This window comes from Mesoplodon mirus (assembly GCF_964341445.2).
Source record: "Mesoplodon mirus genome assembly, chromosome: 2".
In the NCBI taxonomy this organism is placed as follows: Eukaryota; Metazoa; Chordata; class Mammalia; order Artiodactyla; family Ziphiidae; genus Mesoplodon; species Mesoplodon mirus.
In genome coordinates, this window is record NC_138977.1 from 4,262,359 (window position 1) to 4,275,311 (window position 12,953).

At 44.2% G+C, this 12,953-nt stretch overlaps 2 protein-coding genes across 2 annotated transcripts in view; one reads left to right on the top strand and one right to left on the bottom strand.

Moving 5' to 3' along the window:
* Positions 1 to 2,002: 2,002 nt before the first annotated feature.
* RPS3A (ribosomal protein S3A) lies at positions 2,003 to 7,379 on the bottom strand. Its single transcript, XM_082611173.1, is given in 7 exon segments — positions 2,003 to 2,064; positions 2,066 to 2,175; positions 2,359 to 2,468; positions 3,003 to 3,211; positions 5,839 to 6,026; positions 6,395 to 6,498; positions 7,254 to 7,379. Coding segments are annotated over 7 exon segments (822 nt in total). The 5' UTR covers positions 7,316 to 7,379; the 3' UTR covers positions 2,003 to 2,025.
* Positions 7,380 to 8,189: 810 nt separating this feature from the next.
* LRBA (LPS responsive beige-like anchor protein) overlaps positions 8,190 to 12,953 on the top strand; it is an 826,328-nt gene continuing 821,564 nt past the window's right edge. Inside the window, exon 1 of the mRNA XM_082611157.1 lies at positions 8,190 to 8,210. The gene's annotated coding sequence lies outside the window, so the exon portion shown is untranslated. The remainder of the gene's footprint in view (positions 8,211 to 12,953) is intronic.

Here is a 12,953-nt window from a genome sequence, read left to right on the forward strand (position 1 = left end):
AAGTGGTAGTAAGAGACAGGTCAGAGGCAAGATCACGAGACCTTTTGGGTGAACTGACCATCTAAAATAAACTTCCACAAAGTGTGGGGGCAGGGGGACAGACAGGGACACGATGACACAGGGAGACCAGGTAAGCAATAAAAATCCAGGTTGGTAATGACTTGCTCCAAAGTGATAGCAACAGAGGTAGTAAGAACTGGTTAGATTCCAGATATATTTTGAATGAATGGTCAAGGATGACCACAGAGGACTCTGGTCTAAAACAGAAGGGTGGGTAAAATTGTTGAGCTCAGGAACACCATTTCAAACATGTTAAATGCCTCACTGACATCCAATGAAGGTATCAAGTAGGGAGTTGGATAGGCAAACCTGGAGTTCAAAGAAAGGTACAGATTAGAAGTAAAAATCTGACAGTTTATTTAAAACCAGGAAATTGAGTAAGAATACCTAGAAAGAATATTGGCAAACGTCCAGGGACTAAGCCCTAGGGCTCTCCAACACTAAGGCCTGAAACAAACTAGCAAAGGAGAGTAGCCAGCAACATGGGAGGAAAAATCGAGGTGCAATTCTAGAAGACAGTTAAGAAATACAGGGAAAATCGACCGTCAAATGTCACTAACAGAGATCAAGTAAAATGAAGGCCAAGAATGAACCACTGGACTTAGCAATGACATCTGGTAATCCTGACGGCAACAGTTTCCTTAGAGTGGTTGCAGCAGATTCAAGTAAAATTAAATACAAGAAATATGGTTAACTCTTTTGAACTTTGCTGTAAGGGATTTGAATAGGGGGATATCTGGAAGGGCAGAGGATTTGGTTGTATGCTGACAGAACTTGTAGAAGGAATATTGATAAGGTGACAAGTGGTGGAGCCAAGAACCTGACTAGGCAAGAGAAGGTGGAATTTGATGCTTGTCCTTGCACAATTCACCCAGTTACAACAGGGAAGGCAGAAAAAGTGAGAAACACATGCACAGATGGCAGTGTAGAAATAACAGGCATTTATGAGGTTCTCTTGTCATCCATTCTCAAGAAGCAAGGTCATTAGCTGAACTTAGAAAGTTGGAGAAAGAACAGAACGGGTGACCGACTAGGAGGAAATACTGGATAGTGGGCAGCATTAAATGCCCACTTAATAGGAGCCCAATAACCAATTTCTCTATCTCTCTAGCCAACTTCAGCTTGACCATTAAGGGATACAGTGGGGCATTTACTGCTAGAGAAAAGAGAGCATTATGTGGATGTTTAAAACCCCCCACAAAAAAAAAACAAAAAACCCAAATGCCAATGAGCTCTTCTGTTTCCACTATGCTATCAGTCTAGCACAGTGGTTCACAAAGCATGGTCCCTGACCGCCAGCATCACCTGAAAATTTGTTTAAAATGCATATTTTCAGAGCTCACCCTAAAACTACTAAATCAGAAACTCCAGGGGCAGGGCCCTGCAATGTTTTAACAAACCTTCTAGATGATGTGGGAACCACCTTAAAAACTTAACCCTGGGCTTCCCTGGTGGCGCAGTGGTTAAGAATCCGCCTGCCAATGCAGGGGACACGGGTTTGAGCCCTGGTCCGGGAAGATCCCACATGCCGTGGAGCAACTAAGCCCACACGCCACAACTACTGAAGCCCGCGCCCTAGAGCCCATGCTCCGCAACGAGAGAAGCCACGGCAATGAGAAGCCCGTGCACTGCATCGAAGAGTAGCCCCCGCTCGCTGCAACCAGAGGAAAGCCCACGCACAACAATGAAGACCCAACGCAGCCAAAAAATAAAATAAAAATAAAAAAACCCTTAACCCATGTAAAGAAGTGTTTCCTTTTATTCACCATCTCTAACACGCCCAAACCATCCCAGTTGAAAACTGAACACTACCCTTTCTCAGCTACTTAGTAACTAAGAGCAGTGAATAAAATCCACACAAAAGGTCAGAAAAATTCACCACATTGCTATCAAATAAGAACACTTGATTACTGTCAGATTATTTAAAAAGAGTGATCAGAAATTACGTATCACAAATGAGGTCTTTTATTTGTCACCAGTAAAAGGCTGAGGTTTAAACAGATTCCTGGACTGGTGGTTCATATCCATCAGCTCGTTCAACTTTAGCACCTGTCTCGTCCCCAGTAGCTTTTCCAGAACTACTACCTTCACCATGTAGCTCCATGAGTTTTCCCACTAAAAGGAAGAAGAAATTTTGTTATAGCGTACCATATCTTGAAAGAGCTATCTTCAATACTATGTAGGCAAGACCAAAGAAAAGTGCCATCATCTGGCCTCAAAACAACAATATAAAACCACCAAACAATGTATTTGTCCACACAATTTTTTCTTTCAGGAATCCTGTGGTTTCTCACTTACATTCAAACTTGGGCTTCTTCAGCATTTTTACTTTTCTAACAAAGACATCGTGGAGTGGATAAATAGACTGGCAGGCCTTTTCTATGTCTTTTCCAATGCTGTCTGGAATCCTGAAAACCAGTAATGATAAATTAGAATAAACCTACACTTCATTTAATCCACAGTAATCCTCATTCTGTTATTGCCCCTTCATAGGTGAAGGTTAAATGATCTGAATTACACAGCTAGTTAATAGCAAAATTAGCACTTGGGCCTTCTGAGTCCAAGCCTTATGCCTTTTTTTCATACACCCCTCTTAGCCAACTGTATGGGAACATCAGAAAAATGTTAACAGTTTTATCATCGGACGTCATCTGGGACCGAAACATTTTATCATCACTTATTCCCATACATGACTGATTGTGAAGGGTTTATCTATTCAATGCCTTTTCTAAGGCAAAGGTAAGTCCTGGGCATCAAGTCTCACTGCCAGGAGAGAGCTTCATCCAAGAAAAGGATAAATAAACCAACAAATAACATTTACTGAACACAACATGCTTTCATTTCAAGAGATGCAGCTAGACGGTTTCACAGGCAGAATTTAAACATAGGTCTGACCCCACCTTGTCTCATCTGAGGGTTGTGTTGTGAGGGAAAACACTTACAATTTATTGACCACCTCTTTCAAGTCATTTGTCTGCACCTCTCGGGTCATGATTTCCATCATCTTCTTGCGGATCTGGCGGACCTGCTGGTGCTGGGCATAAGAGGTCTTCCGAATCTGGTTGTTGCGTTTTTTAGTAAAACCCACACAGAAGAGACGAAGCAAATAACCATCGGTGGTCTTGACATCAACGTGAGCTTCAATCATGGTCTAGTGAAAAAAAGATGTGCCAGGTTTTAATGTTATCTATTTTTACCTCTCAAATTCTAATTTTAAAAAAAGTGGGGCTTCCCTGGTGGCGCAGTGGTTAAGAATCCGCCTGCCAATTCAGGGGACACAGGTTCAAGCCCTGGTCCAGGAAGATCCCACGTGCCGCAGAGCAACTAAGCCCGTGCACCACAACTACTGAGCCTGCGCTCTGGAGCCTGCGAGGCACAACTGAGGCCACGCTCTAGAGCCCAAGTGCCACAACTACTGAAGCCCGCACACCTAGAGCCCATGCTCCACAAGAGAAGCCACCGCAATGAGAAGCCTGCGCACCACACCTAAGAGTAGCCCCCTCTCCCCGCAACTAGAGAAAGCCCGCATGCAGCAACGAAGACCCAACACAGCCAAAAATAATAAATTAAAAAAAAAATTTTTTTAAGTGGAGGCCAAGTACTCATTACACAATATTAAGTATAATATAAATGACTGATTTAGAGTTAACCTCCTTGAAGTGAACTTACCAACAATTACCCCAAATTCTTACTATCCTCCATATCTAATTACATAAGTACAGAGTCCTCTCAGCTGTCTTCCCCCCTCCCCTCTAGGTAACTTCTCTATCTCATTATCACTATCTCCCCACAGCAACCCCGCCTTTCACATACACATGCCTTTTACAGACATATGCCAGCCTTTAACAACCTGCTCCTCCCCCAATCAATTCTTTAACTCCGCAAGAGAAAAATACGTTCTAAGGGACTCTACAATACCGACATCTAAACCTATTCCATTTAAAAAAATATGTTCTGAACAGTTGAAATGTTGTAATAACACTAAATACATACATTTTAAAATGTCCTTTATGTTCCAAACTAAAGCCACACTGAGGATTAAATATTCAATTTTACAACTAAACTATAGTTTTTAAAAATCCATCATTAGTCTTATTACTACCTAAATTCAAAAAACAAAAACTAGGGCTTCCCTGGTGGCGCAGTGGTTGAGAGTCCGCCTGCCGATGCAGGGGACACGGGTTTGTGCCCCGGTCCGGGAAGATCCCACATGCCGCGGAGCGGCTGGGCCCGTGAGCCATGGCCGCTGAGCCTGCGCGTCCGGAGCCTGTGCTCCGCAACGGGAGAGGCCACAACAGTGAGAGGCCCGCTTAGGTACCAACAAAAAGTGAATTGCCTTCTTTGCATTTTGTTAACTTTATCTTAGTCTAAAAAATGAATATAATACAATTATAGTGAAAGGACCTTAAGATACTTCCAAAAATGCAACTGTAAAACCTTAGGAGAGTATCAGAAATAAATATAACGGAATAATCATATCATACGGGACCGAAACATCTTGTCATCATTCATTCCCACACAAAAAACATCCCCAATGTGATGGTTATAGCCAGACACATCTGAACCATCATTTCCTGTAGTTAAACCAATGGGTACTAAATGCTTTGTGTCAAGCTCTGCACTAGGCATGTTTACATGTATCTTTTATTTCATCCTCATAATTCCATGAGCTAATATTCTTTTTTTTGGCTGAGCTGTGTCTTTGTTGCTGTGTGCGGGCTTTCTCTAGTTGTGGCAAGTGAGGGCTACTCTTCGTTGTGGTGCGCGGGCTTCTCACTGAGATGGCTTCTCTTGTTGCAGAGCAGGGCTCTAGGCACGCGGGCTTCAGTAGTTGCGGCTCGAGGGCCCTAGAGCACAGGCTCAGTAGTTGTGGCGCACGGGCTTAGTTGCTCCGTGGCATGTGGGATCTTCCCGGTCCAGGGCTCGAACCCGGTCCCCTGCATTGGCAGGTGGATTCTTCACCACTGCGCCACCAGGGAAGCCCCATGAGCTAATATTCTTACCTACATTTTACAGATACAGAAACCAAGGCTTAGCAAGATTTAAGTTACTTTCCAAACAACATAACTGGGAAAAAGAGCCAAAATTTCAGTCTCACACCAGAGGCTCTGCCAGTCCTATTACAGCACAATAGATCATCAAAACTAGCCCAATCCATCCTTTCACTATCAAATTCACTAGATTCTGATGTCCAAAGGTATTCCGAAGACAGGCAAAGCTAGAACTGCAAACCTGCACCTAAATGTGCTTCAACCAGCCACTAATCCATGCAGCAAAAAAACCCTGATGATAATCCAATATTAAATCTTGAACTCAATTTAAACAAATAAATAACTAAATTTACTCTAAACAGCCTCACTGCTGTTGCTCAAGTTCAACAGTGCCGATCCAAGAGTGCACACTTAGTAACAGCAAGAAAACATCAAGGGCTTGAAAATGAACTCTAAACCTCAAATGCACAACACGCCCCCTTCTTGACATTAAATCATGACATCTTTGGTCATGCACAGCACCATGCACTTGAGAGAACTTTTTTTTTTTTTTTTTTTTTTTTTTTTTTGCGGTACGCGGGCCTCTCACTGTTGTGGCCTCTCCCGTCGCGGAGCACAGGCTCCGGACGCACAGGCTCAGCGGCCATGGCTCACGGGCCCAGCCGCTCCGCGGCATATGGGATCCTTCCAGACGGGGGCACGAACCCGCGTCCCCTGCATCGGCAGGCGGACTCTCAACCACTGCGCCACCAGGGAGGCCCTCACTTGAGAGAACTTTTATTCTCACCTGCCATTTTTTGACCATGGAGCACATTTTGTCACGGGTAAGATCCATGCCATGGAAATTAGTCAGGCAGTTTTTGCCCTGAACGTCCTCAGTAATAAGCTTGAATTTTCTAAATGCAACTTCATCATTCTGCAGATCAGCAAGGCTCACTTCAAACACACGACCCTTGAGGCCATCAGATGCGATTTCTATAAAACAAGAATCCGTTGTTAACGTTAGGAACCACATAAGCAAAGTCAAGTTAATATTCAAGCACTAAGTTTAGAAACCTAATGATAAAGACCGTAACTTTCGTCAAACAAAGCCCTATGGACACCAACGACTTACTGACAGGGCTCATTAGAACCTCAAAACTACCCACGCACATTCCACTGGTAATTCTAAAAGTGCCACCTTGCTTCTCTGCAAGTACTAAAAACAAGCCCCAAAGGGCCCAAAGCTGCAACCAAGAGCTGACACTTCCTTAATGTATCCCACCACACAACGAGAAGTAGACCAAGATACATACAAGTCTCAGTTTAAGAGAAATACAAACGAAGAATAATAATATACTCACTGGTTCCTTGAGTTCTCGTGACTAGTGTTTTCCCAATATTTCTTATATTGAACATAGCTGGTGCTTTCACATCATACCAATCTTTCTTAGAAAATGGGTCAACCCTGGATTTAAAAACATGCTTCAATTTTATCGCAGATCACATAATTTTTTTTAACTTCCCTCATTCCAATTACTCTAAAAGGCTAACTGACACGTAGACACTGGTGTAAACTACTCCTCTCAGGTGAGGGGCGCATATGTAAAATCTAGTTCTTGCCACCATGTCTGTTTCACTGTGAAGGCCTGACACTTTGGTAAATTATGCCACAAACATATACACTCCCACCCAACCCCACCCACCCATCGGTGCTTCCACTACACCGGCAACACTGCCACCAAACAACACGCACGTCTCTTCAACTTTACTGGTACGTGAAGACACATACTGGTAACCCGGGCTCCTTACGGCCGCAAGCTATCAGGAGCGCCCAGGTTCCACCCGGCCCAAGCAGGGGAGGGACGCGAGGTCCCGGGTGGACGAAAAAAGTGCCTTTCACAACTCCAGCTGTTGGAAGGGCATTACCCGAGGAACTTACGAGGCCCGTGAGCCCACAAAACGGAACACGCCAGTCCCTAGTCGCGGCAGCAATCTGACTCAAAAGGGGCGCGCATAAGGCCCACAAGGCCGGGGGAAGCAACGGGTCCGCCGCAGAGCAGTCCCGGATCCGCCAGGCCGCGGTTCGTAATTTACCAACCCGGTACGGCCCGCGCAATCCAACAAGCATCCTCGCCATCCGGCCCACACCACGACTGAGAAACCGCCCGCCGACTCCAGCAGGACACCCAAAAGCGGGGGGCCACGATAGTTGCCACTTACACTTTCTTCTTGGCTCCCTTTTTACCGCCTTTCGTAAGGCGCTTGTTCTTTCCGACCGCCATGGTGCTGCTCCGAGAGCCAAAAGGACGGAAATTATACTCACGCGAGATCTTAGGGGTGCGGGGCGGGACGCGCTGTCTACATGACCTTCGATCTTAAGTTCTTCCGGCCTCAAGAATATCGCGACAACAGAGAGAGGCACGCGTCTGACCGTGGCTGCGACAGCGCCCTCAAGTGGGGGGAGGCTGCGCAGCACGCCGGGGGCCGCTCGCTGAGGGGCTGCGCTCGGAAGCGGTGGCGCTGGCAACCTGAGGTGCGGACGCCTTGGTTACCTGAGGTTCCCGTGGCTCTGATGCCCGGAAGTAGGTTTCCGTGGGAGGACGCCCACTCAGCATCATTCGAAGGGGAACTCACCTTCAAACCTGTTTCTTCTCCGACAGCGTGGGATTCGAGATCAGACAGCAGATCTAGGTTCATAATCTATTTTCAGTATTTAGCCTTGTGACCTGTCTGTGCTTCAGTTTCCTCGTATTTAAAATGGACGCATCAGTGTGATCTATCTCGTAAGATTGTTAGGATTAAATATGTATAACTTCTGAGATATTGATAAGGTTCTAAGATATTGGTAAGGTTATTGGTAAGGTTTGTTGATAAGGACGTTCGCTTTGTGAACATCCATCAAGCTGTACGCTTACTCGTGTACTTTTCTGTAAGTTTCTTATATATTAATATAATGTTGGATTGTTTGTTTGTTTGTTTGTTTTAATAGAGTGAGTTCTGCTCATTTTTTCCCTGACGGACTATGGTTCCAGTGTTCCCAGATACTTAAATTTCTCAAGAAAGGTTTATTTTAATTGCAGGGGATAATGAAATACATTCTGGCTAGATGTGGCCTGCTAGCTTCAAGTGTGACGTCCCTGGAAAGCTGGCGCATACAGGCTTGGTACTCAGCCACTGGTATGTTGAGTTCCCTTCTCTAACTTCCCGTCTGCCAAAAAAACCTGCAACCAAGCCAGAAACCTACCCCGACTCACATCACTCCCACAAGCCTTTGAGTCCTTTAATCTCTTCCAGTCTTTCTAACGTACATCCCTTACCTCCTATGACCCTCACTTTCTACAACAATCTTCCTAAATCTCCAATCCTAGCCTAAAAATCTTTCCATTCCATTCATCTCAGTTGCTTATAGGATAGTCAAGTTCTTATTTCACAACAATGTGAATATACCTAACACTACTGAACTGTACACTTAAAAATGGTTAAAATGGTAAATTTTATGTTGTGTTTTTTATCACAATTATTTAAAAAAAATCAAAGTCCTTAGCTGAGCCTATAAAACCTCTTTTATCTTGAGTTATCTCCCTTTTCATCCTCTCCTTATCTTAGTCTTTAGTGGATACCCCAACTCTGGCCATCTGGAACTATTTAAAATTTTCCTCTTGCCTCCATTGCTTTTCCCTCATCAGCAGGCAAATACCTGTGCATGTTCAAGGCAGCTGAGCTTCATCTCTTCTTTCACTAAGAGGTTGATTCCCCAAACAGGCTTTCCCTCACACCTGCTCCCAGAAGACCTAACACTACTTAACTTGTTAGTAACTACAGATCAGTGTGTCCCTTTCTCACTGTAAGCAGGAGGGCATACAGTGCAGTCATTTTCTTATTTCTGCCCATTTCTTAGCACATAGTGGGCCCTCATAATATTTGTTGGCTGAATAAACAATAGTAGACAACGTTGATGGTATTCCCAGTCTTTTGAACTTGGTGGGTCAGTCTAAATTTTCAAAATAATTTTGGGAATCAACATGACAGCAATTTTTAAATTCAGCCATCTGTGAGACAAAACCAAAAACAACTGCCATTTTCTATTAGCCTCATTTCATTTAAAAATTATATTTTGACCCCCAAAATAAAAATAAAAAACATATCCTCTAAAAAGTCAGTCCTTTTAAATAAATAAATCAACTTTATGAAAAACTCCATAGACCTTATTTTTCTTGTCTCCTCGCAAATTAGTGAATACTAGTAACCAGTGGAAATCAACGAGTCCTTCCAAATATACTATTGAGTCTAATAAACTCTGTATTAATTCTATACTTACAGTTATCTTAACTAAGTTTACTTCATACGAGGCACTTCACTAGTTTAAAAATTTCCCAATGGAAAATGTTATCGACCCCCAGGTCAGACAAAAAACTGAACTTACCTTCTACCGAACGTAAGTCTGATTCCTCTTTCTGCCCAAGAGTGAAAGAGCCACAGGGGAGGCATTAATGAAGTCAGCTGCATCTAGTTTATTCTGGAGAAATCAGCATCTAAGGGATTTGTCTGAGGTACAAATTTCAGTCCTCAACTTTGTCTTGTAATGAAAGGGTTTTTTTTAAATAAAATTGTATTTCCCTTACACTGTTACATTAAATGGTGCAATCATCAGTTTTAATTAAAAATATTGAATAAAAGATAGCATGGGGGCCTCCCTGGTGGCGCAGTGATTGAGAGTCCGCCTGCCGATGCAGGGGATGCGGGTTCGTGCCCCGGTCTGGGAGGGTCCCGTGTGCCGCGGAGCGGCTGGGCCCGTGGGCCATGGCCGCTGGGCCTGCGCGTCCGGAGCCTGTGCTCCGCAACGGGAGAGGCCACAGCGGTGAGAGGCCCGCATACCGCAAAAAAAAAGAAAAAAAAAAAAAAAAAAAGATAGCATGGGAGGTGTGAAATCAGTTTATTGGGTCTCAACCATCTAGGAATTTCAAAATTCAGATAGAATAAAATGGAACAGAAAAATATGAGTACCTCAAACCTAGAAAGGTGTCCGTAGCATTTTATTAATTTTCTTTCCATCTGTAACTAATCTATTAAATCCATCCAATGATTTTTTTTTTTTTTTTTTTGGTACACGGGCCTCTCACTGTTGTGGCCTCTCCCGTTGTGGAGCACAGGCTCCGGACGCGCAGGCTCAGCGGCCATGGCTCATGGGCCTAGCAGCTCCGTGGTATGTGGGATCTTCCCAGACGGGGGCACAAACCCATGTCCCCTGCATCGCCAGGCGGATGCTCAACCACTGCGCCACCAGGGAAGCCCCATCCAATGATTTTTTGAATTTTGATTGCTATGTTTTTTATTTCTAAAAGTTCCATTTCGTCCTTTTTCAGTTTCTGTCACTTTTTAAACTCTATTTTTTATTGAGGTTTCATTGCTTTATAACATCATATAAGTTTCATGCGTTCAATTTATATCACTTTGTTTTTCCTTATTCTTTCAGACATCTTCGATATAGATCTAAAACCAGTAAGCATAATTGTGATTGACATCTGATGTGGGGTGGGCAGTCTTTTAAGACTGTGCCATTAACCTGTCGAATTGAGATTTGAGTTAAATTGTAGGACACCCAGCTGGTGCCCGAGAATTGCTTGTCGGTGTGGGAATGACACCTGCCCATGTTGGAATGGGTTCCAAAATTGTTGTAACATCATTTTCTCCCAGTCTGTAAACACCCCCGATCTCATTTCCTTTTCTTCTCAGCTGCAGCCCATGGTAGTTCATATAAACAACATACTTTTTCACCAAGACTCTGTACTTCCTTGCAGCCTTAGCCTTCTCTGACCCTGCCCAGAAAACCCTAAGCCTAGTTCAGTGCATAATTTACCTTCCCATGGTAGTATTTCCCCCAGTTCATTCACTCCTCCCTGTATCTATGACCTTGTGTTGTGCCCTCTCACACTGACTTTGGGCCTGATAGTGTTTCTTGCTTTAGTCAAGGGACATTAGCAGCTCTGACTTGAGCAATGGCTTAAAAGATGCGGGCATTGGGGCTTCCCTGGTGGCGCAGTGGTTGAGAGTCCGCCTGCCGATGCAGGGGACACGGGTTCGTGCCCCGGTCCGGGAGGATCCCACATGCCGCGGAGCGGCTGGGCCTGTGAGCCATGGCCGCTGAGCCTGTGCATCCGGAGCCTGTGCTCCGCAACGGGAGAGGCCACAATACTGAGCGACCCGCGTACCGCAAAAAAAAAAAAAAAGATGCGGGCACATGTGGGGTTTGCCCTTTCTGCTCTTTGGAGCCCTGAGCTCACTAAGTGAAGAAGCCTGAGCTAGCCTGCTGGAGAAGGAGAGGACATTTGAAGCCGAAATAACAAGGCCCAGCTGAGATCTTTCCAGAACAACAAGTCTACCAACCATCAGGTATTTGAAAAAGTCTATCCTAGACCATTTAATCCAACTGAGCTGGCCCAGGACAAAAGAACCACCCAGCTGACACATAGAATCATGAGAAATAATAAATGTTTGCCGTTTTAAGTCATTAAGTGTAGGGAGAATTTGATTTGCAGCAAAACCTAGCAAGCATTTTTCTCTACCCTTACATTTACCCTCACCTTCATGGCATGGTTAGAGAAGACTGCATATTTCAGACTGGAACTACTAGAAATTAATGGTATTAAAGGATTGGGCCCCTGACAATCCTTTTACCTGTCAGCTTCCTGTTCCTCTCAATATGTGACTATTTCCGTTGCTCACCATGCTATTCCTGTCCCCAACTCAGCCTATCCCCTGTCATTTTTAGAAAATGACCTTGTCACCTACTTCAGATAAGGTGGGGCTTGCAGGCTACAGGAAGGACTCAGTGTTCTTCTGTGTGGGATGAGAAGCCATTGGAGGCTTTTGAGCAGTGGAGTGACGCTGGCTGCTGTGGGGAGAATAAGCAAGAGTGGTGGAGCAAGAGTAGAAACAAGAAGTTAAACGAGATGATGGTAGCTTGGTCTAGGGAGATAGAGGAGGGAGTGCAGAGGGTGGAGAGCTGTGGAAACAGGACACTATTCATGGAGACCAAAATGGAAGCGACTTCCCCAGGACTTCCCTGGCAGTCCAGTAGCTAAGAACTCGCCTTCCAGTGCAGGGGACGCGGCTTCAATCCCTGGTCGAGGAACTGAGATCCCACATGCCGTGGGGCAACTAAGCCCGTGTGCTGCAACTACTGAGCCCACATGCCACAACAAGAAAGAAGCCTGTGCACCGCAGTCAAGAGGCCACACGCTGCAGCGGAAGATCCCACATGCCAAAAGACCACAACAAAGATCCTGCAACCAAGACCTGATTCAGCCAAATAAATAAATAAATACAATAAAATGCAAATGACATCCTCTGGACTTGTGAAGTGCAGTTGCCCTGGGTGGAAGGACATAGCAAAAATTTTGGTTATGTTTTGAAGATAAGAGCCAAAAGAATTTGCTGATGAATTGATACGGGAAGACAAAAAGGGATCAAGGATAATCACATTTTACTATAATGATTTTTCTTTAAATTGGTGCTTACCTACCCCATCCCCTTCTTAGAAGAAGGCAGAGACAGCCTTAAATATCTCTTTGTATACTAGTCTTGAATGAATGACTCAATCAATAGATGAATCCTGAGTAATATTTTTACTTTATGTCAGATAACACATTTTTGTTGGAAATTTAGCTTTTCTCCTTTCTTTTCTATTTACACAACGAAATAGTACATATCATGAGTTCTCATTGTAGAGGTGTTCCAGGTGGAATTATGAAAATGTACTCTCTTTTCTCCCAAAGTACAATGATCAGAACAGTACAGGTCAACAAACTATGATCAGCTGGCCATGAAATAAGGAGCTTTTGAGAGAATGAAATCAGTTATGTCACTGAATGCACTGTTTAGTTCAGTTGACTGTTTTTTTCCATAGTAAAACTTTGTCTA